The sequence below is a fragment of the Python bivittatus genome, unplaced genomic scaffold, assembly GCF_059951505.1.
Source record: "Python bivittatus isolate LINGU-HERP-01145 unplaced genomic scaffold, Pbiv_v1 ctg000610_np1212, whole genome shotgun sequence".
Lineage (NCBI taxonomy): Eukaryota > Metazoa > Chordata > Lepidosauria > Squamata > Pythonidae > Python > Python bivittatus.
This window is the reverse complement of record NW_028277088.1, coordinates 27,013,533-27,036,956: the sequence shown is the minus strand read 5'-3', so window position 1 is coordinate 27,036,956 and position 23,424 is coordinate 27,013,533. Positions and strand designations below refer to the sequence as shown.

Below are 23,424 nucleotides of genomic sequence, written 5' to 3'. Positions count from 1 at the left end.
TCTATTTAAATAATTCATTTTTTTACATCAATTTAAGTTTGTTGAGGTTAAGAATAAGTTTAGAATCAAATGGGTACATGTATGTGAATATTACTTTTCACTTTTTCCCTAGATTTTAAAAAACACACAAACACAGCCACCTAAAAACAGAAAGTAAGCATTGTAAAGAGACGGCTTCTAGCCCCACCCATTCCCTCCCCTCCTTTTCTATTTGCTGGATACAGAATTTGAAAACATGACACCCTATTCTTTAGTCTGAAATGACACAAATCATTTCATCATGCACACATTCTACATCTAATGTAGCTCTTGCATACTATAGCTTCTGTCATACAGAATTTCTTAAGTGAAATAAGTGTCTTACCTGATCCCAAGTATCTAACAACATGACATCATCCTCAGCCAAATCATCCTGAGTGAACTCTCCAGGGACCTCTTCAATCTGTAAGAAAGAATACTTTACTGAATCATGCGTTTCTCTTACTAAAAACACACAGGCTAGAATAAAACATTTCCTTACCTATTAATTAGATAAGTTAACACCACATTCATGTTATTTTAAGATTGGCAGAGGCTGTATCATTACTGAAGAAAATAAGGAAAAAACAGGTAAGACTGCAAAGGATGAAAGAGTGACATAGCTGTAAGGAGACTAGAGACAGTCATAGTCAAAATGACATGTTAGTCAGAAATTCAGGTCAAATAAGGGGAGAAAGTTGCCAAAAGCTAGGTACAAAATAAACAATAGTTCATGTATCCTACCCTGTGGTGGTACACTGTTTATAGATACAGGGTTGGAAGCAGTACAGTATATCAGAATGGCTTAAACTACAAGATTACCACAGAAATCTTGGCCAATAGGCCACCATCTATAATTTCAGAGATTCATACGTGAACAAACCAAGCAATGGGGCACACCTCTTCTTGGCCAGTCAGAATGCAGGATGATACAATGAATGAAAATGTTCCAATGGGATTGTACTAACAGACCCCAGTGAACATATTATATGTTCACTGCAAAACCACTTTCATAAAAGATTTAAATACAGAATAAAAAGCTTTAAAAATCTAATAAAATTAATTAGGCACCAGCTTACTTTATTTAAAGAAGAAAAAATCAATTAGCAAATGTTCATGAGAAAAACTTTTAGTACAGAACACTGTGTTTTTGTAAATGAGAACAGATGTGTGTGGGAATTTATGTTGCACCTGTTACTTGACTAATGATTAAAGTACTGCCATTTGATTAGATGTAATATAAACCTACCATATGCAGAAACTGCTAAGACGTTCTCCTACCCCATTTATCATTAAGAGAACATGCTCACTAGATTGATCAACATGTTTCAACTCTTCTCATACCATTTTAAACAAAATTCAAAATTAATAATTTGGGAAGTGTAGAACTTATATGGGGGATTGAAATTTCATCAGAAAGTCAGAAATATTAAGCTTTTGTTTTGATATATTATGTATCTAAGCCTAAGTAAAGGATAAAAATGTTTCACTTGTTTTAAGTTTTGTTCTGGTCATTCTGGCCACATAAAAATCCTCTGAAGGACTTGCACACTTTAAAATCAGATGCATTTAGCTCAAATCAAATATCTTTTCTTTACTTTCCTTATTCTAGATTTGATGACAGAATTCTTAAAGAATGCTATTGTTTTATTATATTTCTGAAGCCTTGTTTTATATACAGTATCTATGTCAAGAAAACATACTAAAGCAAAACATCTGGCTTTGTATTTGCATTAAGAATGTTGCACACTAAACTCTCCAAGTTTTGAAGCCATATCCCTTTGACCAAGTTTAAATAAATATACCATATAGTAGTTCAGTGAATGAAGTTTAAAATGTCAACAAGAAAACAAAAACTGAAAATCAATGTGTAGTATCCTGATATTCTGTGAACTACAATGCAGCAACATCTGTGTGGGGGAGGCTCAAAATAGGCAAGATGGAAGTACAACATTGCAACTGAAGTCCTGCCTCTTTGTACATGTATGTGACATTGATGCACATAGGAAAGGGAAAGGGTTGCCTCCACCATCATCTTGCCTGATTTACCCTCCCCCACAGACACTACTGTGACAAGACCTAATATCTGAATCTCTATAAAATGCTCCTTTATACTTTTATGTTCCTGCAAAGAGTATTTTTATTTACTTACAACATATGCAAATAGATTTATTGAAGCCCAAGAGATAGAACAACCATAGTAATAAAGGATAAAGCAGGTAAAAGTATCTTAAACTTACTATAAACCTGCCAGTCTTATTAGAACAACCATACAGACGAGGTGGATGGTCTTCTGACTCACTCTGCAACTGGGGAGATGACTGGTATTGTTTTTTTCCACCAAGTGCAGTCCAAAATTCCTCTGGAAAATACCACACAAAAAATCCTTGGTGAAGTACCCTGCAGGCATTAAGAGAATAATAATCCACTTTCTGGTCTTATTAGTCATCCTTCTTTTCTCCCTATCTCACCTTCTCTCTCTGTCCTCAGCAACTTTTCTGCATGCAAGTTTGTGTGTGTGTGTAGGCTATCTTGAAGCATTCTCCCCAGATCTTAAGAGACCACCTTGCTGATTGCCAAGGCATGCTGATTTTTTTTTTTGGGCACACTCACGTGGTTCATGGCCTTCTTCAATCCTTGAAGTTTGACATCTTAGAACACCAGCTGCATACTTAGCTCCTTTCTCTTCTTCTTTGCTTGCTCCTTTACCAATCCAGGTATACCCAGGCTTAGTTGGCAGTTTCAAAACAAAAACATCATTGGAATTCAATGAAGTTGCATCAACATCAACCTGAGATTTAAAAAAAGATAGGTTCACTCTTCTCTTTGCCCCATTTCTGAATTTTACACCGTATGCAAAATTAATTTATTCCAAGCACAGTATTAGATAAACAGTCTTTGAAATAAAAGACTATGTAAGTAAGGCAAACTGTCAGTTATAATCTTAAGAATAAACTAGTCAGGAAAGAAAGTTTTCACCATTTCATACACACACACTCAGAACAATCATAAAAGTAGGACAAGAAAAAATATAGGTTCAATGCAAGAAGCAAATCAGAAGTACAACAAATATTTCATGCAACTTAAATATATCAATATTCTGATGATGGCATCTTTTGGGGGGAACAAGGGATTTAGTTTGTATTTTCATACATTGTGTTTAATTAGACTTGTCCTTAGTTTATCAAGTTGCAGTTTGAAGAGAAGCTGGAGGTTAGCGGCACTGTAATTTAAAATATGACATGTGAAGTGGTATCACACACATTAGGAATATGGGAAGGATCTTAAGCAAAGAACTGCATTTCCCCAGCTGCACATTCACCCCAACTGGTTTGCTCAGTTTCTTATTTTGGTTAATATATTTTGGAATTTATTTTGTTCCAGTTTTGTATCCATTTGCAATTTTTAAAAGTCTGTGCATTTTTTAAAAACATTTCCCCCAATATAACTTTTTTTGTAAATTATTTTTCCCAATACTATTTCGTACATTATTTTTATTGGCTGAAACTCCCCAAAATGGATATTCAGTATATGGATATTTATTCAATGAATGCAAATTAGGTTAAGCTGCAAACTGGCTAGCTTTCACTCAAGCAATTTATAGCAGTGAAGAGGCAAAAATACCAAAAGTACATATCTGAGGCAGATCTGTATGAAAACACCTGGCCCTCAATCTGGAACTTTAGGTAATTATATCTGGTTACACAGACAACAGATTTCTGAATGGGAATTTGTTACCTCTACAATCCTGGTGATGGCTCCAAGGTTTCTGCGAATTTGGAACAAGCGGGTTGCAGGAGGGGGCACCTGGCCAGTTTTCTTGGAGGTCCCATCCTTATAAACGATGAGTGGCTTATCTTTGAACAAACTCAACAAATGTGGAGGTTCCTTGCCTTGGCTCACTCTAATCTGTAGAAATGTTTGAATATAAAAGTACAGGAACAGATTTTACAAGTCTTGTGGGAGAACGTCTACTGCCCAATGCTGCCCTCAACAATAGATGCTTCGTTGCATCTTGGCAGGAATTATTTCTTGAATAATTTAAGCGTACCTGATTGTAGCAGGCATGCACTACAGCTATAGAACTTTAAGCCTGCTCTCTCCCACCATAGCAACAGTATGACATGCTTGTGGCAATCCAAATATTCCCTTAAGTAAATTAGAATGTGTGTGTGTGTGTGTGTGTGTGTGAGAGAGAGAGAGAGGGAGGGAGGGAGGGAGGGAGGGAGGGAGGCAGACAGATAGGGAGGATGGATGGATGGATGGATGGATGGATGGATGGATGGATGGATGGATGGGTGGGTGGGTGGGTGGATAGACAGACAGACAGACAGACAGACAGACAGACAGACAGATTGATTGATTGATTGATTGATTGATTGAGGAAGGTTTGCATGTAAATGGAGAAGAAAGCAGTGGTGTTTACCATACACAGGAAACCCCTCTGTCTATTTCAAGAATCTCTTTAACACTCCATCAGCACTGCCTGTTGTTCAAATACTCCAAAAATAATCTGAACTCCATTGTGCCTTGTTAAAGACCTGAGACCTTTTTTATAGCATTAGCAATATGAATGGCGAGCAATGTATACCTTTCAGTCTTATTAAAAATGTGGGAAATTGCTTTGGCCAAAAAAGTAGCACAGTAACAAAGCACTTTGAAAAACTGATTTCTAGGTTATATTAAAATGGTTTTTTCCTAAGAGACTACCTTCATCTGGTAAATGTACTTAATATGGATGCTTAAAATTCTTGCATTTCTCCTTAAGATTACATATACATTTACAAATATATACTGTACACATATGCGTGTGTGTGTGTGTTCATATGTGTGTGTGTGTGTGTGTTCATATATGTGTGTCTATGTGTGTATGTGTATTCATATATATAAATGTGTGTGTGTATCGATTATTTCTGTTTTCATATATATTATTTCAATTTCAAGGCCGCCTGACTCCACAGCAACTCTGGGTGGCTTACAAATAAAAATTAAAAGAAAGCAAATATATATTAAGAAGGAAAAAAAGGCAGCTGACCAGAAATCAATTTCTTGATCTTTTTTCCTTCATAACTGCCTTTATGTTTTGTTTGTTCAATGAAAAGTCCATGCCCAAGGAATTTACAATCTAGCACTTCACCCAGGAGAAATAGAAGAGGAAAGGCAGGTAGGAAGCAATCTTTCTCAACTGCAGGACTCTGCTCATGGAACACAAGCATGCCTCCCAAGACTCCCGAGACATTCCTCTTCTCTCAGGCCATTTATGTACTGCATTTTTATATATCTGTCTGAATGCTTTTAAGTAACTTGGTTGGGTTATGGGGCAGTTTGAAAAGGATAACATGAAGCTGGTTAGTTGTACCTTAAAGTCAATCAGTTATGGGTGGGGGAAAAGAATGATTGGTAGAAATAACAGAGGAGAAAAATCTACCTCATAGGTTAGGAAAGGAGTGATTCTTTAAAGTGTATTGTGGACACCATATGTTTCACAGGCACTGAAGACTATCAAGGTTTCTCTCTACAGTCTACATTGGGCACCAGTATTCCTGTAACTGTTGCAAACCATCAACCAACGTAGCCCACTCTCCATATACAGTACAGTACTATGGCTTATTAGGAGCTTGATAATTTCTGGTTTTTCCCCAGGGATCCAAAAGTGAGACAGCTGTTCAAGCATGTAGCAGATCACCAAAAATACTACAGGGAGCTTGCCCTGGGCTTGGTTGCCAAATAACTGAAATGTGAAATGAGAAGAGAGAAGAGTGAGCAGAGACAAGGTTTGGTGTTTCCCTGCCTGCTACAAATGGCATTTCATCTTGTACAGACATCAATAACACTAGTCTCTATCAACCAACCTTTTAAAATACCATCTTGAGGTCTGGAATCTCCACAGTTCAATTCACATTCATAGTGTGAAGTTTGACCTCACTTTTGTTGGTCCTCATATTTACACTACTATGGATTCACCCACCCAACTTGCATTTTGCAAGGCAACAAAAACATTCTTGTTCCATCATGGTTTTGGTCCTAGCTGACTGACTGTGGGCACACTTATAATTAATTAATACTTATTAATACTATGTTTTGTTGGTTTCTTATAGTGTTATTGTCTGGCCTTGTTTTAACTGTTTACTTTATTGTATATGACCCACAGTCTCGCAATGGAGGCAGTTAACAAATAGGGAGGGAGGGTAGCCATAATCCTGTGGAGATTCCCAGGAAAACATAGCACAAGACTATTTAGAAATTAACATTTGGAAAGCTTTACTTTTGTTGTAAAAATAGGCAGCAGTGCCATCTGGTGACTGATAAGCTAGTTGCACTCTATATTATCCTAGTAAGGATTTTCAAAGCTTATTAAAGATCTGTTCCCATTTCAAAAATATAATGGTTTATTTAAATGTGACAAAAAGTCAGGGGACGTTCTTGTTCTCAGTAAAGAACAAGCAGCATTAAGAATAGTTAAAAGAGATCTACAAAAATGAATTAATGATCCTAGTGAAACTGGCTAGAAAAATATGGGCATATTTAGTATGTAATTTAAAAGGAACACTGTTTGCTTTCCTTGTTATTTTCCTCATGTTTGCACCATCAAGATCTTCACATTTCTCAATAGAGTTCTAACCTGGACAGCGTGTCCGTCAAGCGATCGATCAAGTTGGACAGTCAAGAATGCTGAATGAGTCAGCTCATCTTTAGTTGCATGAGCTCCTTGCCTGTGGATGGAAGAAACACAAATAAAGATGAAGTCTCATTTCAAACCTATCTCCCCCAAGGTTACATAAAGCAAAGCTCCTGCATGAGTCAAGAAACAAAGTAGTGGGAGTAGAACACATTTGGAAAAGATGAAATTACAGAAATACAAAGCTTATAGTAGCAATCTTATTCCAAAAGATTGGAAATCATCAACAATTTAGAAGATTAAGAACAAGACAGACAGTAATGTAGAACAGAAGGGACACAAGGAAATCCTGAATTATGTGATCAGAGTATGCAGCTCGCTATACCTCAGATAATTTCTTTTCAGATTTCACTGCACTACAGATGTATTACACTTCAGAATTTGAGTGAGACAGGAGAACAAAAATCAAAGGATTGAGGCAACGGATCCTTCAATTAAAACAATGTTGGTCACCTCTACTGTTAATGGAGCTATTATGTGTAAGCTGCCTAGAGTCGAGTCACTTGTATAGTGACTTGTTTGTTTATACTCTATAGTGTAAACAAACAAATCAATAATTTTTGAGCACAAAATGCAGAGTTTTCCCACACTGCAGTCTTCAGCTGCTCGTCTCTCTTGCATAAACCAGGTGGAAATTAAGCCAGTTTAAGAAATCTTTTTCCAGATTTCAACCTTTTCCTCCACTTGGGCCACAGTGAAAGCCAGGTGCTCTGTCCAGAGCACAGTTAATATAGCTCCAATTGGTAGATTTCCCTGCTGCTTTTCCCCTTTCACCCAGGTCAGGAAAGCAAAGGCCAATTGCTTTCCCTTTTGTGGGCATGTTCTTTCAGGACTGGTGGGAGGAAAAACAGTTTTGCATTCTTCCTGTCATCTGAAATAGAATGGAAACTTGACTAAACTCTTGTCAATTTCGCTAAGTTAAAAGAACAACAATGGAATAGCCAGCAGTTCCCCATTTCTTTGCTGAACCCCAAAAACAAAAGGTCAATCTTTCATGGCAGGCATCTCAGCAACCCAATACAAAGTGGCTGCTGAAGGCAGAAAGCAGAGCCTGGGTGGGGCATCACATCAACCAACTGGAAGAGAGGCATTTGTGTAAAATGGGATGAAGTGTCAGTATAGAGGAAACACAACTACTTTTGATGCAGCTCAGAAAACTCAGGTGAAGCTCCCCTCCCCAGCAGGCTGGAAGCAGGCAGAGGATGATGTCATCCATTCCAGCCACCCCAAAATAGTAAGGGGTCCATCCTTGCCCTGGGGCAAGCTGGAAGGGCAGATCAGCCCTTAGTCTGACTCTGTATGCCTGCAGAAACACAAAGCTTTCAGACAGGCTACTCAAATCACATTAACACAATAATAACACATCAACTAAACATACCATGTGTAGATAATCTGGCCCTTAGGATAGGTGTACAATATGATGTAGCAATCACCACCGTAAAACTGCCCATAGCTACCAGATTCTACAGGGATTCTGCCGTTACTTTCAACTCGCCAAATCTAAGAAAAACAAGGTATCATTGGACAACTTTATAGCTTTTGTAGATCCTTAAACAGAATTTTTGTTAAACTGATAAGTTACAAAGGGATAATGTATCTGAAATTGTTCACAGCAGAAATAAGTCTTGTGGCACATGAAGGTGGTAAGTTTAAGATATTATCTATTTAGATACATGAAAGGCTCATTTGTAAGTTAATATTTAGGTGTCAAAATGGCAGTTTGTTCACATTCACTTTATTCAGAATTGGTACCTCAGACTTCTGTTGAGAAGAAAAAAACAATGTTGTATCTTTCAACACCTTAAATGCTCCTATATTTCTGGCTTGACTAGAGGCTTCTGTCCTGTAGGAGCACTGGTAAGGAAATTATGCATGCTAGGTTTTGTTAAGAAGTCACACACTACAATAATTCTTATCTTCCTGTGTATACTAAAGTTAGTAGGGGAGAAATCACAACCATCTTTTTTTCTAAATCTGCAAGGGATTCTGCAGCCCAGGAATCATTTTCCATTTCACTGGATTCAGTGGGAATTCAGTGGGAACACATAGCCAAGCTTCAAGTTTTTTTTTTTTTTAATCCACAGAATTTAAGTACAATAGTACCTTGGGTTACGAACGCCTCTGCTTACGAACTTTTCAGGTTGCGACCAGCTCCGGCCGCAAAAATTTACCTCGGTTTGCGAACTCCGCCTCGGGGTACGAACCGGATCCGCGGCCATTTTCCGCCGTGCCACGTGGTCCGCGGCCATTTTCCGCCCGTGCCACATGGTTCGCGGCCATTTTTCCGCCCGTGCCATGTGGTCCGCGGCCATTTTCCGCCCGTGCCACATGGTCCGCGGCCGTTTTTCCATCCTGCCGCGCAGTCCGCGGCCGTTTTTCCGCCCTGCCGCGCAGTCCGCGGCCATTTTTCCACCCTTGACGCATGGTCCATGGACACCAGAATGGATTAACGGTAATTACATTGAACCTTATGGGAAAATTTGCTTCGGGTTTCGAACAAATCGGGTTGCGACCAGAGTCACAGAACGGATTAAATTTGTAACCCGAGGTACCACTGTATGCCTTATTTTCCCCCTTTGATTAATTACAGGCATAGGAGGCCTGAACATCACTGGGAATGCTGCATGCAGGGATGGGAAGGGGGGGTACTTCTCCCTTCTTTAGCTATAATTCAAGCAAAAATCACCCTTCCCCTGGTGTTCTTCTGTAAGGGTTGGGGGGAAAATATCCCCTTGATACCACCAAGAAAGCTTTTCTGAAGTCTGGGTGAGGCAGCAGAAGTGAAAGAAGAATAAATTGCCCTTCTTGTGGCCTGAGGCCCAGATAAAGTTTGCCCCAGCTGCACTGGTAAAATAACAGATATAGATGTATGCTAAGATGTGTCTGGGTAACTCACAGTGAAGTCTTACATTTATGATCCAAAATACTTTTATTAAAACATGAGGTGTGAGAGCATCTGGGAGAGAAACAGGATAAATGTATTACAAGAATACCATCATGAAACAAAACAACTGAAAAGGTAAGTATTGAAAGTTGACAGCAATATAAGGTCAATATGCCTAAATACCTCCACTTTCCCAGAGCCATCATCTATCATGTTGTGCTGGGCTGCCATCTGAGGAGATTCGTGTAACTTGCTAGCATCAAATTCAATCTGCTGAATTTTTGCCACTCTCTCTGTGACATGCACTTTTCCGAAGCCATTGCTTTGATCTTTGTCTTTCCAGTCCTTAAAGAACTGTTTGAAGATTGGCGTCTCACCTCCTTCTGGGAGAACCTGGATCTGTAAGTCAAATCACACAATTATATATAAAAAACTGAAATGCATATAATTACCAGCACCACTTTTTTCCTATACTGTGGGAAAGTAGAATCAAACATCACTCAATCCAATCTCTAAATATGCACCAGATAAATGGAATAGAAACAAGGCTGTCCTTCGCTCATTTCCATTATTACCAATCAGGACAACAGCGCTCTAAAAATCCAGCATGGTGTCTACTATTGTTGTTGTTATTACAATTCCACTCACCATGCGTTACAGCCAATATCAGTTGTTTTCTTAATGATCTGAGCCCTATCAAACAGCTTGGAAATCGACCCAATAACAACTGGTACCACTTCCAAATGTTTGCAATTTCTGATTGCAAATATCAGTATTTTGTAAAATTTTCCTATTCCTTGTCTTCAGCTTTAGTCTCTTGGAATGGCTTCGCTGCTAAACCAATTACAGTTCTTTTCAATGATAGTAATGTTTGATGTGTGATATTCTGGGTATCGATCAGTCTGAATGATAAGAACCTATACAATTTTTGGTCTGTCATTTTCAATTACTTTATCTGTGAATTCGTATCACAAGTAATTCTCATTGACATTGCCACAGTTTCTATATAAATGCTGGTGTAATATCTTGCCAACTCAATCATGCCTTTTTTGTAATCAGTCTGTGTGATTTCACTGTATCCAGTTTTATATGTTTTACTCTTATCTCAGCATCTACTATCTAAACTAGTATTTTCTATTTTGGGCTTGATGACATTTGTGCATAGGGCTTGTTCTTGGGTAGCAAAAACATTTCTTCTTTTTCCTTTTTTAATGAGCCATTCCTAAGCCATTTCCATGTTCTAGTGTTGTCCAATTTTCCTTAAGTATCTTTCAAAAAATGCCCATGGAGTGCTTCAGTTTTCCAATTTTATAATCTCATTTCTAATCGTTGCTTTTTGTAATCATACCTAGATTCCATTTCTGCAAATAGTTCTTCTTTTTGAGATTCTTTCAATAAATTTTCTTTACTTGTCTTAATGTAATTATTAAATCATTGTTCTTTCTCCTCTACAGTTTGCATGCAATTCATCAATCCCAGGTGCACTCCAGTTTTTTATTTTTTTTACTGCTTCTGAACCATTTTTTCTGTTATAAATTTTGTATAATTTTTCCTTTTAATTCATTTACAGTAGTGTAACTCCATTGTGCCCTTTTGTTATGTTAAATGGGGTGATCCCATAGTCCCCTCCCAAAAAGCAACATTACTTTGTTTAAAATATTTATATTAACAATATTTATATTTAAACATATTTATTTATATTTATTTATTCTAATTTTATTTTTGTTTAGGTTTTCAAATATTTCAGTTTCAGTTGCCTATTTTTCTGTTTTCATAGTTTTAGGTCTTGCAAATTGCTCAGATCTGCCTATAGTTTTTTCACTTTCAATTCTAACTGAACTTTCCATTTAGGTTTTTTCATTCGAATTTGTTTCTTAATGTCATGTCCAAATTCTTTGATAACAACACAAGCAGCACAATACTTTAGCTGGTTGTTTCACTAAGCGTTGATGCTGGAATGGTTTCCAGTGCTTTATGTTCTGAAATATCTCAGATAAGAGTCTCCTCTTTGTTTGCTTTAAGACAGGTAGTCTCATTCTTGCTGTCAATTCATACAACCTTTTAATGACTTTTCCAGCCAATTTTTTTTTTTTTTTGCCTTTCAGTTAGCCCTAGTTGTTTGAGTCTGAAAATTGCTGCATTTTCTTGTCTAAGGTCATTTTCTTGTGAATCTTGGCTCTCCCTTCCCATTTCTACTGATAGATCAAAAGAGCCTTTACCATGCATTTGCAGCTACTCAGAATTTTCCAACTGCCCATCTGTTATTGATGTTTTCTTCCATGCAGGTGATCATTACTTCTCTCTTTCTGCTTGTAATCTCTCTTGCAGTTAAATATATGGAACCACCAGCATGAATGTTTATACTCATGCAAAACAAATAGTAGGTGGATCTTTTTGAAGCACTCCTCTGGGTGCTTTTAACAAATGTGAGTAGTAACTACTTGAGAAATTGCCTATTTATTTAGAGATTTCAACACCAAGTTGTCTGTCTTTTCTATGTTACAAGCCTTTGCTGCTTTTTCGATCATGCATATGCAATAGCTTTTGCTGTTGTTTTTAATTTGATGTTATGCCACTTTTTATCTTGCTGTAGGATTTTATGTTGGTGTTTTTAATTTTTGTCAATCTTAATTTTTATTATAAATAAATATAAAAGTTCAAGCCTGGAAATGAAATAGTAAATAAAATTTGGTCTGAATGAATTGAGAATATTTTGATACTAGGTTTACATCTTCTCTACCTCCTCTATGCCCACAGCAATTGGACTATGGTAACCTTACAACTGTACTGAGCATAACTTTAGAAATCTTCTTGCCTAAACAGCAGTTGTTTCTCAAATAAGCATACCTGTGTGCTGGGAGGATAATTCATTTGCTGAATGAATTCCTCAGCTGATTTCATTGCAGCTCTCCTCTCATCTGGATTAGCATTTTTACCTTATTAAAATAAAGTGGTAGTTCACATTACAATAACAAAATGATTAAAGATAATGAATAGTTTAGAAACTTCCTAGGAACTATTACTGATTGATTGATTGCTGGGTCTGAGCTCAGTGTGATATCTTTGGCCAGCAGAACTTCAAATGGCATAATATAAAAGATTCCTGCAAAAACTGTAGCAATTGGTGTTCTTCACTGATTTAGGCAACAAAGCTTTTGACAAGTGTTAGTTATGAATTATAATTAACTTTTGAATTAAAACAATCTAATTTGGTCAGGTTTACGTTGTTCTTTACTGACTACATGAAAAAGACCTATCACAGGAGACCTTTACAGCAGTGTTTTTCAAACTTGGCAATTTTAAGATGAGTGGACTTCAACTCCCCAATTCCTCCCAACATGTTTTACAGTATCCCCAGCATGATACATGTTTTACAGTATCAAAACATTTCAGGGAGTGTAGAAAAGAACAAAAAACAACACACACGTGTGCACACACACACACACCCCTATGCTACTAAGAAGAGAACCTATTCTGTGCACAGGAGATTTGATGACTTTACAACACCCTCATTTACATGTTCTGAACAATTTTACTTTTATTGAAGAGCCAATTACAGATGATCCACCGGTGAAGCAAACAAGGACCTTGCATCTCTGTAAGATTTCAGACCTTGTACCAATGTATGTCCACGTGCTAGAACAAAGGTCTTCTTGGAGGACTATGAGAGTGGGACCCTCGAAAGTTTAGTGGCTTAGCAAAAATTGGCAGGTCAAAATCTTAGAGAGGATTTTGCATTTTGCATTTCTCCCTTTCCTTTTGGTCATTTTTTTTTAAAAGATCTTCTACTCTTTCGTTACTTACAGAAATACATCAGGAGGCCAGAGTGATCTGTTGCATCCAGATATTCAATGGCCTTCCCCACCTCACCTGCTTTAAAAACCATCTGACGCTGAACTTTCCCAAGAGTGTAAAGACACAATTTCAGAGTCTGGCTAGGAAGATTGTCCCATGTCAGATTTTTTCCTATGAGGCCAGTGCCTTCCTTTCAAGCTTCTACAGGGAGATTTGACATTTAAAAAGAGAACCAAAGAGACTTGCCATTTACCTTTCCATACAAATATCTGTCTAGCTACACCGTAATCCAATATAAAACATTCTTCGGACAAAAGCATTGCTCTTAAGAAGGGATTTTCTTCTGCAACAACTGTAATCTTCATAGATCCACTTGCATCGGATACCTGAAGATGTAGGACATTCACATTAAGATGAATTCACAATCCAAGTAATTTCATATGGTTACTTCTAAAGTTCATGTATATGTCTAAGTAAGAGATGTACAGAAGATGTCACTGCACTGAATTTTGAACTCTTGATGCCACAAGCTAAAGCAAAAGATAACAAAAAGGTAGAATCTGGTTTCTCTTGCTTATTAGCTTCACTGGATTTGCTTGTAGGGTATTGTAATAACCTTAGGTTGAAACTGTAAAAATTAAGTAAATTTTAATTATTTAAATTAAATAATCTTACCATAAAACTTTAAAAATGAATTATTACAGAGAGAGCTTTGCAGAAAGGTTGGAAAGAAAAGAAGGTTTACTAATAACATTCTTTATCAAATTACCTCCTAATAGCCCCAATTTCTGTTCCTACAGCAGAAGGGAAGGAAAACCATTGCTGCCTTCATCTCATTTGTTACAGCAAATTGACACTATACAAAATGAACAGCAATGCAAGAAGCCAAAAATTAACAGGCAGACACTTTGGACAAATAACAGGAACTATTCAACCGTCAACTTAGATATTCATCTTTAATTTCCTAGTCATACTAAACAGGAAGCATTAAAATCAGTAGGGACTGCAAATTGGAAGCTTTTCTGTTACTCTGTAAAGATCCTTTGCTGAATAGGATCTGTTTAGAAGTAAATATACCACAATTCTTGGAAAAAGGAACTGGCTCTACAGGATTATATATACCTCTGTATTAAAAAGTATGTAAATTCTCTTCCTGCTACTTAAGGTGGTGCCCTTGCAGTTCCAAACACCTTTCAATGAATATGTACCAGCTTTCCTTTATGTAATCTACTCCTGACATAAAAAGAGAGTGAATCAATGTTTCATTCCATATCATTTCCCAAAGAACCAGCTGGGCTCTCATGACTCATTTCCAGAAGAGGGAGCTGACCTATTACACTTTATAATGTTGGTCATTTCTTTTCTTCTTATAATTCATTAGAATTCAAAAATCAGAAATGAATGTTTTACAGCATTAAAATCAAGTAACTGAAATTCCAATAGAGGCGAATATATGTAGCTCAGGGTTGAACTGTGGAGTCCTTGGGGTTCTCTGAGCTTGGTTCTTTTCTTGCAAATGTTTCATTACCTTGCTAGGTAACATCTTCAGTGCTAAAATGGGATGGGGTTTGCTCTCTGTTTATATACTGTGGCCTGCCTTGCCAGTGCTGGTGGGGGTGGCTGCCTTCCACAACACATGGACAGACCCAACCATAGTTTTAACTGGGAAACTGACAGCATTTTAGACCAAGCCAACTCCAAAAATGCAAGAGAATTCTTGGAAGCTTGGTATTCAGACAAGGTGGCAATTAAGACACATAGAAATAAACAGCACCTACATACTATTCAAAAGAGACAAAAGACAGAACATCTCACCAGCAATCATCACCCAGATAAGCAAAGGTTACCACCAGGCACACAATCAAGCAGTAAACATATGCTAATCAAGGAACTACCACAGGAGCAAAACAAAAGCCCCACCCCCACCAGCACTGGCAAAGCATGCCACAACATATAAATAAAGAGCAAACCCCATCCCATTTTTGCACTGAAGATGTTACCTAGCTGGGTAATGAAACGTTTGCAAGAAAAGAACCAAGCTCAGAGAACCCCAAGGACTCCACAGTAACTGAAATTCTTTAGAATTCTGGGACTGTATGAGCAATGTCTATCTGTCTTGTTAATCCAGGAGCTTGTTGTAGCTCCCACCAGTGTAGGGAATTGTATAGTTTAAGTCACAGATCACAAAACCTGAGGATTACTAGTTGATAACTTCAACTGAAGAAAGAACTTGAGCTGCTGCATCTGAAGTGGGTTCACCTCTTCCTGTGGAGAGGGGAACTATATCAAGCAGTCAACTGTCAACTCCCCTACCAGCACTATTTATAACTGCCTAGCAGACAAACATTAGCACATGAAGCTTTTCCTAGAACAGAGATTCACTACAAAATCAGAGAGTTATAACGTGTTAGAAGTCTTTTTCTGCTATTCAGCTGACAGTGTAGAAGTCTTCAAACTGGGTAGAGAATCAGCATGTATGATGGCCAACCCACTTTTCTCCCCCATTTCCAAGGATTCAGTTGGAAGATCTCAAGGGGAGCCAAACTTGCATTTACTTGAATATAAATATCCTCTCCATAAAAAAATTGGGACCCTGCTTTATTAGGGCACCAGATTATGCAGAAACCATATTCACGAGCCCTGTGTAGCACTTCAGATTTGATTCCTAAACAGTGCAAGTAGTCCCAGGAAAAGATGTGTTTGCTTTAAAGAGCTGCAGGTGAGAGCTGCGTTTGTTCCCTCGGTATTTCAAAGCACAATTCTGGTATTAAACCCAAAGTGTCCAGCTCTAATATCATGATCAACCCAACCCAGTACGTATCTCCTTTTGAAACCTTCCAGCTGAATGCAAGAAGGCAACAATAGGACAGGACAGAACATGTGTGTCCCTGTTTGCTATCCAGTTAAAAGCCCTCCAGGTGAATTCCCGTAGAGATCTAACATTTAGAAGATGTTGAAGGTTGAAGGTTATCTAGTCTAGTTTTCTGTTCAGTGCAAGAATACAAGAGGCAACAGCAGCATTTTTAACAAAGGGCTCCCCAATCTCTACTAAATTAGCAGCGCAGAAAGATCTGCCACCTCCTGAAGCGGTCTATTACATACTAGGGCTACAAAATTTCAAACACTAGATAGCAACGAAGATAGTTTTCTGTATCCCTTTGTTTCCTTCTAGTAGACATCTGGATTTTTGCCCAGATATACTAGCTCTACCACAGTAATGAGGAAGTTTTTAGGATACAGGTTCACAGTGTCAGGTTGAGGGCAGCATGCAAAAGCCATGGATGAACTCCCTTGAGCTCCTCCAGCAGTTTCTTCCAAATTGGTGGCAGAAGGAAAACATGGTTAAACATATGGAAAATAATCACATTAACTCTCCATTAATTTAGATTACAAGTCAATAATATTTAAATATAAATGAAATCACACATCGTGTTTGACTTATTCCCACCTATTTCTGTGTTCCACCCTCCTATATTTTTTGAAGTTTGGTCCTGACATGTTGATAAAAGGCAAAATATAAAAAGCCCCCCCCAAAAAATGTGCACCCTACTTTATCCTGCCATATAAAAAGATAACAGGTTTACAAGGGGTTCTAAGTATGTACAAGTTCAAAGGTTAGAGGGTTGCCCTTTCCAGTGGAAGGGATGTACCAAAAACACAACCGCAGATAGTGATACCTTGGCCAGGAAATAGGAGAAGGACTGGTTGGCACCAGGCCCTTGGCAGCTGCCTATGCCCCTTGATATTGCAAGAGTTTAGCTCTATAGAGCAATGCCACATTAGCAGGAATGGAGTCCTTACACTAGCATAAAGTTGTCTCTTTTGCCTGATCCTAAAAGCTGCTGCCTTGCATTGTCTCTGAAGACTGGAATACAGTACACAGCTTTATTTCAATGAGGTTAATTCTGAAGAGGAGAATGTCCTGCATCTCCATAATATATGGGCTCCTTCAGCAGAAGAGTAGAAGGACTCCTTCTGCTAGCCATCATTTTTATCAACAGCTGAGCGCCCCAACCTCCTTCTGTACTTTATCTATGGGAAGGACTGCACAGAATTCGTGGTGCATCAGCAAAATGGGCTGTCAGATACACACAGCAGTGTCTTACACACACACAACTATGTCACCATGGAAAGGCCACCATTACATACTTGAATCCCGACACTGATGCAAACATGTAAGTTATGGTATTTGTGAGGTGTTATTATGCATGTTTCATCAATTACTCTCCTTGCCAGCCTCCCCCCCCCGCCACTGATGCCCATGGATATACATCACATACCTTTAATATGTTAAATCTGTCATGGATTTAAATGGCTGAAAGCATTTGAACGTCTAATTCAGGCTCCCAAGAAGGGTATAAATGTAAGCCTACCAAAGCAGCCAAATCAAACAATTAAAAGAACATGCCTTCATTGCATACAGCTCCATAAAAAAGAGATGTGCAGAAAGAAGAGGCTTCTTACCATGTAGAGTTTAGCATTTCTCCTGTTAGTAATATCAGCAGCTTCATCATCATTGTCATTGCCTTCCTGAAGACAAGACTTGGGTCCTAAAACCTGAACATAAAAAAGAGGTTGGGGGCTGAGAGAAAGGTAGGACAGCAAAGTAACATAAATAAAATGACTATCCTTTTAAATTATGGATTAGCATTCTTGATCATTCTTTCCTGGCAATTCTGAAAGTTGTTTCAAAAGGGCAGCACCATAAAGCACAGCTAAATTTTAGAACTTCAGTTAGATCTCTTGATGTCTTTGGAAAGATGAATGAAAAGCTGATGATCTGAAACAGCCACAGTGCTAGGAAGGTAGAAGTTATTAATCTTTTTCATTCACAGTATTTCTCTAATGGAAATCTTTCACTCCCCCTCAGTGTCATGGTCCTAACCCCAAACTACCCTCAGCAAACAGCGGCTTATAATTATAGCAAGGATTATTAAAAAATGTGATCACTTCTTTGGGTTCCTCCACTTGTGAATAGCATATGGACATATATGACTGCACACCTTTGACTGATAGTTTCTGGTGTTGTTTTCAGTTTATGTCTGTTGCTTGCACCTAGTTTTTGACATTTTATGTTGTTGGGTTTTTTTCTTGATTTTCTGGTTGTTTTTTTCCTCTTGCCCCAAAAATGAGTACAAACTAAGCCTTAAAGCATTTAGTGGAGCCATGGAACCCTTCAGATTTGATTCCAAAAAGGTGCTTTGGAGCATATGGGTGCACAAACATAGGACCTGTCTGTATCCTTTTAAAGCAGCTGCATGTTTGTGCAGGATTGAGCAGTACCCTCCTCAACTATCACATGCAAGCATTGGGAAAACACACGAGAACCAAACAGCAGCAGACACAACCACTTAGCAGCGGCTCCAACGGCAAAGTGAATGGCAGCCCACTGGTTAATAATTCAGCTGCCTACAAAATAGGATTGATGCCAAGGGATCTATAGTTCGTCCTGTTTGTGGCCCATGCCAATTTCACATGCATTTATTCATGACTCCATTCTGCTCCAACTTCCATGAAAATTCATACAGAAATATGTATTTCATAATGTTCTTTTGAACCTATTCTCTTATAAAATGTGCTTTTTCTAAACATATGCAACTTTGAAACTAAGTCTAAAATATGCATTTGACAGTTAAGTTTTCTATCACAAAATTCAAACAAGTGGGAAATCCAAAAGATAATTATAGACCAATCTGCCCATTAGTTGGTCTGTTCATATTGTTAGAGTTGAAGATATCAGAGACTAAGTAATTAAGAGAAATTCATGGAAAGTATGGTATGTCTACACCAATGAACAGGAAGCACTTATTAAACTTCTTTAAAAGTTTAGCAAGGGAAGAAAACTACTAATTACAGAGAAATTGTGTAAGTCATTTGATATAAACCACTCTGTCCCATCTTGCCTTCCAAAAACTAGGAATATTTTGGACCGATTACAGGAAAGATAAAATCTCCTTCAAGTTGAGCTTGACTTTTGGTGACTCCATGACTTTGTCCATCAGTTTTCTTGGCAGAAGTGGTTTGCCATTGCCTTCTTCATCTTCTGGAATTTTTTTTTTTTACTTTTCAAACTAGCTTAGAAGTTCTGGTTTATTTGTTTAGCGTATGGCATCTCATACATGGACTTACATTAAATACTAACATTTAATGTAAGTTAAAAGCACTAGAAAATATAAATATTAAAAAGATCTAAATTCAAATACCAATGTCTAAGCCATCTAACCATTGAAGCGCAGCATCATTTATATAAAAAAAAATCAGATATTGGGCCATTATATGCCCTCAGACTACAGCTGGTCACAATGTGATCTATAGTTTGACATGCGGCCCTGCAGTCACATTGAGATGACGATGCCATACCCCATTTATGCAGTGAATCCTGGCAGACGCCACGTAAGGTGTGAATCCTGTTCAAGGTCGTCCATTGCTGGTGAGATAGATCAAAACCTGGCACCTTTTGTGTAGGATCATCTATATGTCTTCCTGTATCTGGGCATTCAACGACCCATTTTACTTTCCACTGGGAGTTGATGTTGAAGTTGTTATGCAGATGTTGTGCAAGTACCAATGGGGGCTTCCTAGATTTAAGTCTTCCAAGCGATAAGTAGGGAAGGTCAGCATGCACCGGAAGAAGTGGGCTGTTCATGATTTTTCTATATTCTCTCACTAGTGCATCTTGCCTTCGCAAAACTGGCGGTGCCATATGTCTCAGAACAGGAATCCAACAGATGGGAGTGGTTTTAATGCAACTGGTTATAATCCTCATTGTGATGGAATGGAATTATGAAGGCCAGGCTCAGGGAGATAAGCGTTTTCTTAGCTCACCTCAAGACTCAGTTCACCACAAGAGCGTGGGAACTTCAAGAGGATGAGGCTGGCACCTCCCTGAGGAATTCACAGTGTTGTGGCTGGCTGGCTTGGGAGCTGGGGTTCAGTCTGGCTGGCAACTGTTAAGCCATACAGGGGCACAGTATTCTGCTGTGGAGCAGACCAACCCTAGTGCTGATGTCCTAAGAGTGGCAACTGAAGCTCCTCATTTTGTTCCACCTAATTTCTGGAGTATGTTGTTCCTAGTATTAATTTTTGTGGCCATGTTCTCTAGATGTATCTTATAAAAAAGAGTCGGATCCAATGTTATCCTGAGGTATTTTGGATAAGAGTTGTAGGGAAGTAAGTTGTAATTCAGGTAAACCTTCAGAGCTTTATTTGCTAGTTTATTATTAAGGTGGAAACAGGTAGTCACCATTTTACTAACACTAGGAATAAGCCTCCAATCAGTAAAAATTTTTCCCAGGATGTTAAGATCTTTTGAGAGGAGGCTGTCTGCCACCTCCCCGTGTTTTTCTTGCATTGCTATGGCCAGATCATCAGCGTATCCAAATTTGCGTCCCCTTGTCACTAGCATATCTGATATCTGTAAATTAAATAATGTAGGTGCCATTATTTAATTATTAGTTATTAATAATTATAAAATGCTGTTATTAGTTCCGGTATTCCCTAGGTCTCCCATCCAAGTACTAATTAAGCCCAACCCTGCTTAGTTTCTCGACCCATTTTACACCCTTGTTAATGAATCACTGAATATTTTTACCTAGATACATGGTCAAAAGGAAGATGGAACAGCGCTGAAATGAGCCTATTTATAAACATTTATCCAAGGGCCAACAAACCTTGAGCCAATCCTGTGCAAACCTCAAAAACAGATGCACATTTTAACAAAGGCTAAGTTTAGATAATTTGATTCTCTGTAAGTAAAAACGGTTATTCTGTGACATCATTTATCTGACTTCTGTCTTCAAATCTACCCTTCATTTTGATGGCAGAAAGAAATATAATTGCAAGATATAACTACATCTGTATAACTAAAATGAGAAAATCGTGAAAGCTAATTCTTAAAATTGAATTAAACAGGCATCAAATGTGGCAGACTGCTAGAAATTCACTACCTAGTAAATATAACATTTGTCACTGAAGTCTCTTCACATTTACTAGAGAAAAGCTAACTTAATTTGGCTTAATGTCTAACCAGTCAAATACTTAAATAAGATAAGTAGAATGCAATATTGCCCAGTGTAGAGTATATATTTATGAAGCAGAGTCCCATGTTGACAATGTAAATATTTGATAAGGGAGAAACAGCCAAGCTATGTACTGTAAAGATAATAGAAGACACCTTAAACATATTTCAAACAACCAGCTACCTGCATACTTTTCTGGCCCAGCAAGATGTTATGCAATTATGCAAAGCTCTAACTTCAGATAAAATTGTATTTGCCAGCTGGTAAGCATAGTGGCATTGTTTTATTTATGGTGCATGGCCCATACCACTCCTACTTTGCTGGAGAGATTAGGTACAGACACTAGCAAAATAATAATTCTTAAGGCAGGTGGGAAAATGGTCAACTGCCAAACTGAACAGTCCCTCCTTGAGCAAACCCCTCATGTATCTATTTTGCACTGATTACTGTATACTGATGGCCAGTGCATTTTCTGCCCTACTTTAAAGTGCCATTGTTATTCTTGAAATCCCTAAATGGTGTGGGGATCAGAGTGCTTGGAGGATCACCTCTGCCTCTACATACTAGTCTTTATGCTAAGTTCAGTTTCAGAGGCCTTGCTCATATGTCCACCCAAGAAGATGAACATAATTTCCTTAGCTATAAGACTATTTCAGCTAAATAGGGTATAAATTCTACAATGGAATAAAAGTCTGATTTAACTGATCATTTAAGGGAGAGGGTGCCTATTAAATCTTTTCTGCATGCATGAAAACCTGTCTGTAAGGAAAGCCTTAGCAATGTGGGTTTCAGAGCAGCACAAAGGAAAGATACTTCCTTTGTTGGGCAGTGGGAGCATGAGGAGTAAGCAGTGAGGTGGCTGGAGAAGATAGCCCCAGGATGACCTTGGTAGTGGTGGTGACGGTGGCAGCATCACATGGGATCCACCAAGAAGAGGCACTGCTCATTCAGCTGCTTCTCCCTGGGCATTCTGCAACGGTGGGAGAAAAGTGAGAGGTGGCTGAGGAAGAGCAAGAGCAGCAGCAGAATGTCCTGGGCAGGGGAGTTTTGATGGCAGCGGCACTGAGTGGAGTGGGGCAAAAGGAGGAGGTGCTCATTCAGCTGCTGCTTGCCAGTTTTCTCTGGTAACAGCATCAAGTGAGAAGTAGGAGAAAGAGGCAGGCAGGGAGCCTCAGAGGCGTCCACTGAGTGTGGGTTGGGTGGCTGGCAGTGGCTGGAAGAGCTGTGGAGTGTAGCCTGGCTTCTTGCTAAGGCACACGCAGGAAGAACAGTAATGGACAACTTGGGATACAATGGCTTTGTCCATTGATTCCGGAAACCGTCCAAATGAAGAATTAGTCCACTAGATCCAAAGTCTATTTTATTATCCAGACTTTCAAGCAGGCCTTAAAAACTTTTTTTCCCAAGGGTTTTGGTGCTCCTGCAATTAAAGTGTTGTGTTTGGGGGATGGACGTTTGAGATTTCTGAGCAGTTCTAAACTTTTTTTTAGTGCATCTGGGTTTTTGTTTTAAAATGTATGTTTTCTAACTGCTTAAAAGCTGAGGATCTTTTATATTTTTTCCACCCACCATCTTAAATAGGCCTCCCAAAAGTCACAGGAGAGCCTGGGCAGAAGCTACCTTCAATTCTCGTTCATTTACCTCTATATTTACATTTAAATAAAGATAACATAATCCCTTTTCTGTTGTATTTCCCATTTCTGTTGTATTAAACATGACCTAATAACATCTTTTAGGGAGTTCTGGGGGCTGCCTTTCAAAGCTTTCAGGGGCCATTTGAGGCTCTAGAGCAGGGTTTCTCAACCTTAGCAACTTTAAGATGAGTGGACTTCAACTCCCAGAATTCCCCAGCCAGCATGGCTGGCTGGGGAATTCTGGGAGTTGAAGTCCACTTATCTTAAAGTTGCTAAGGTTGAGAAACCCTGCTCTAGAGCTTCAGGTTGCCTACCTGGGCCTAAAAGAGAGGTGTGTGAAACTTCTACCGTGCTTGCTTGGCATGTGTAGGGTGGCCCTCCAAAAGTAGGAAGGAC

The 23,424-nt window shown here is 38.5% G+C and overlaps 1 protein-coding gene across 1 annotated transcript in view; it reads right to left on the bottom strand.

The window, feature by feature from the left end:
* SCIN (scinderin) overlaps window positions 1–23,424 on the bottom strand; it is a 47,843-nt gene that overhangs the window by 5,277 nt on the left and 19,142 nt on the right. Inside the window, exons 5-14 of the mRNA XM_007433324.4 lie at window positions 17,841–17,933; window positions 13,630–13,762; window positions 12,429–12,517; window positions 9,765–9,980; window positions 8,076–8,197; window positions 6,641–6,731; window positions 3,757–3,927; window positions 2,632–2,809; window positions 2,259–2,380; window positions 365–442 (exon numbers count right to left, since the gene is read on the bottom strand). Of these exons, the coding sequence (XP_007433386.1) occupies window positions 365–442; window positions 2,259–2,380; window positions 2,632–2,809; window positions 3,757–3,927; window positions 6,641–6,731; window positions 8,076–8,197; window positions 9,765–9,980; window positions 12,429–12,517; window positions 13,630–13,762; window positions 17,841–17,933 (1,293 nt within the window). The remainder of the gene's footprint in view (window positions 1–364; window positions 443–2,258; window positions 2,381–2,631; window positions 2,810–3,756; window positions 3,928–6,640; window positions 6,732–8,075; window positions 8,198–9,764; window positions 9,981–12,428; window positions 12,518–13,629; window positions 13,763–17,840; window positions 17,934–23,424) is intronic.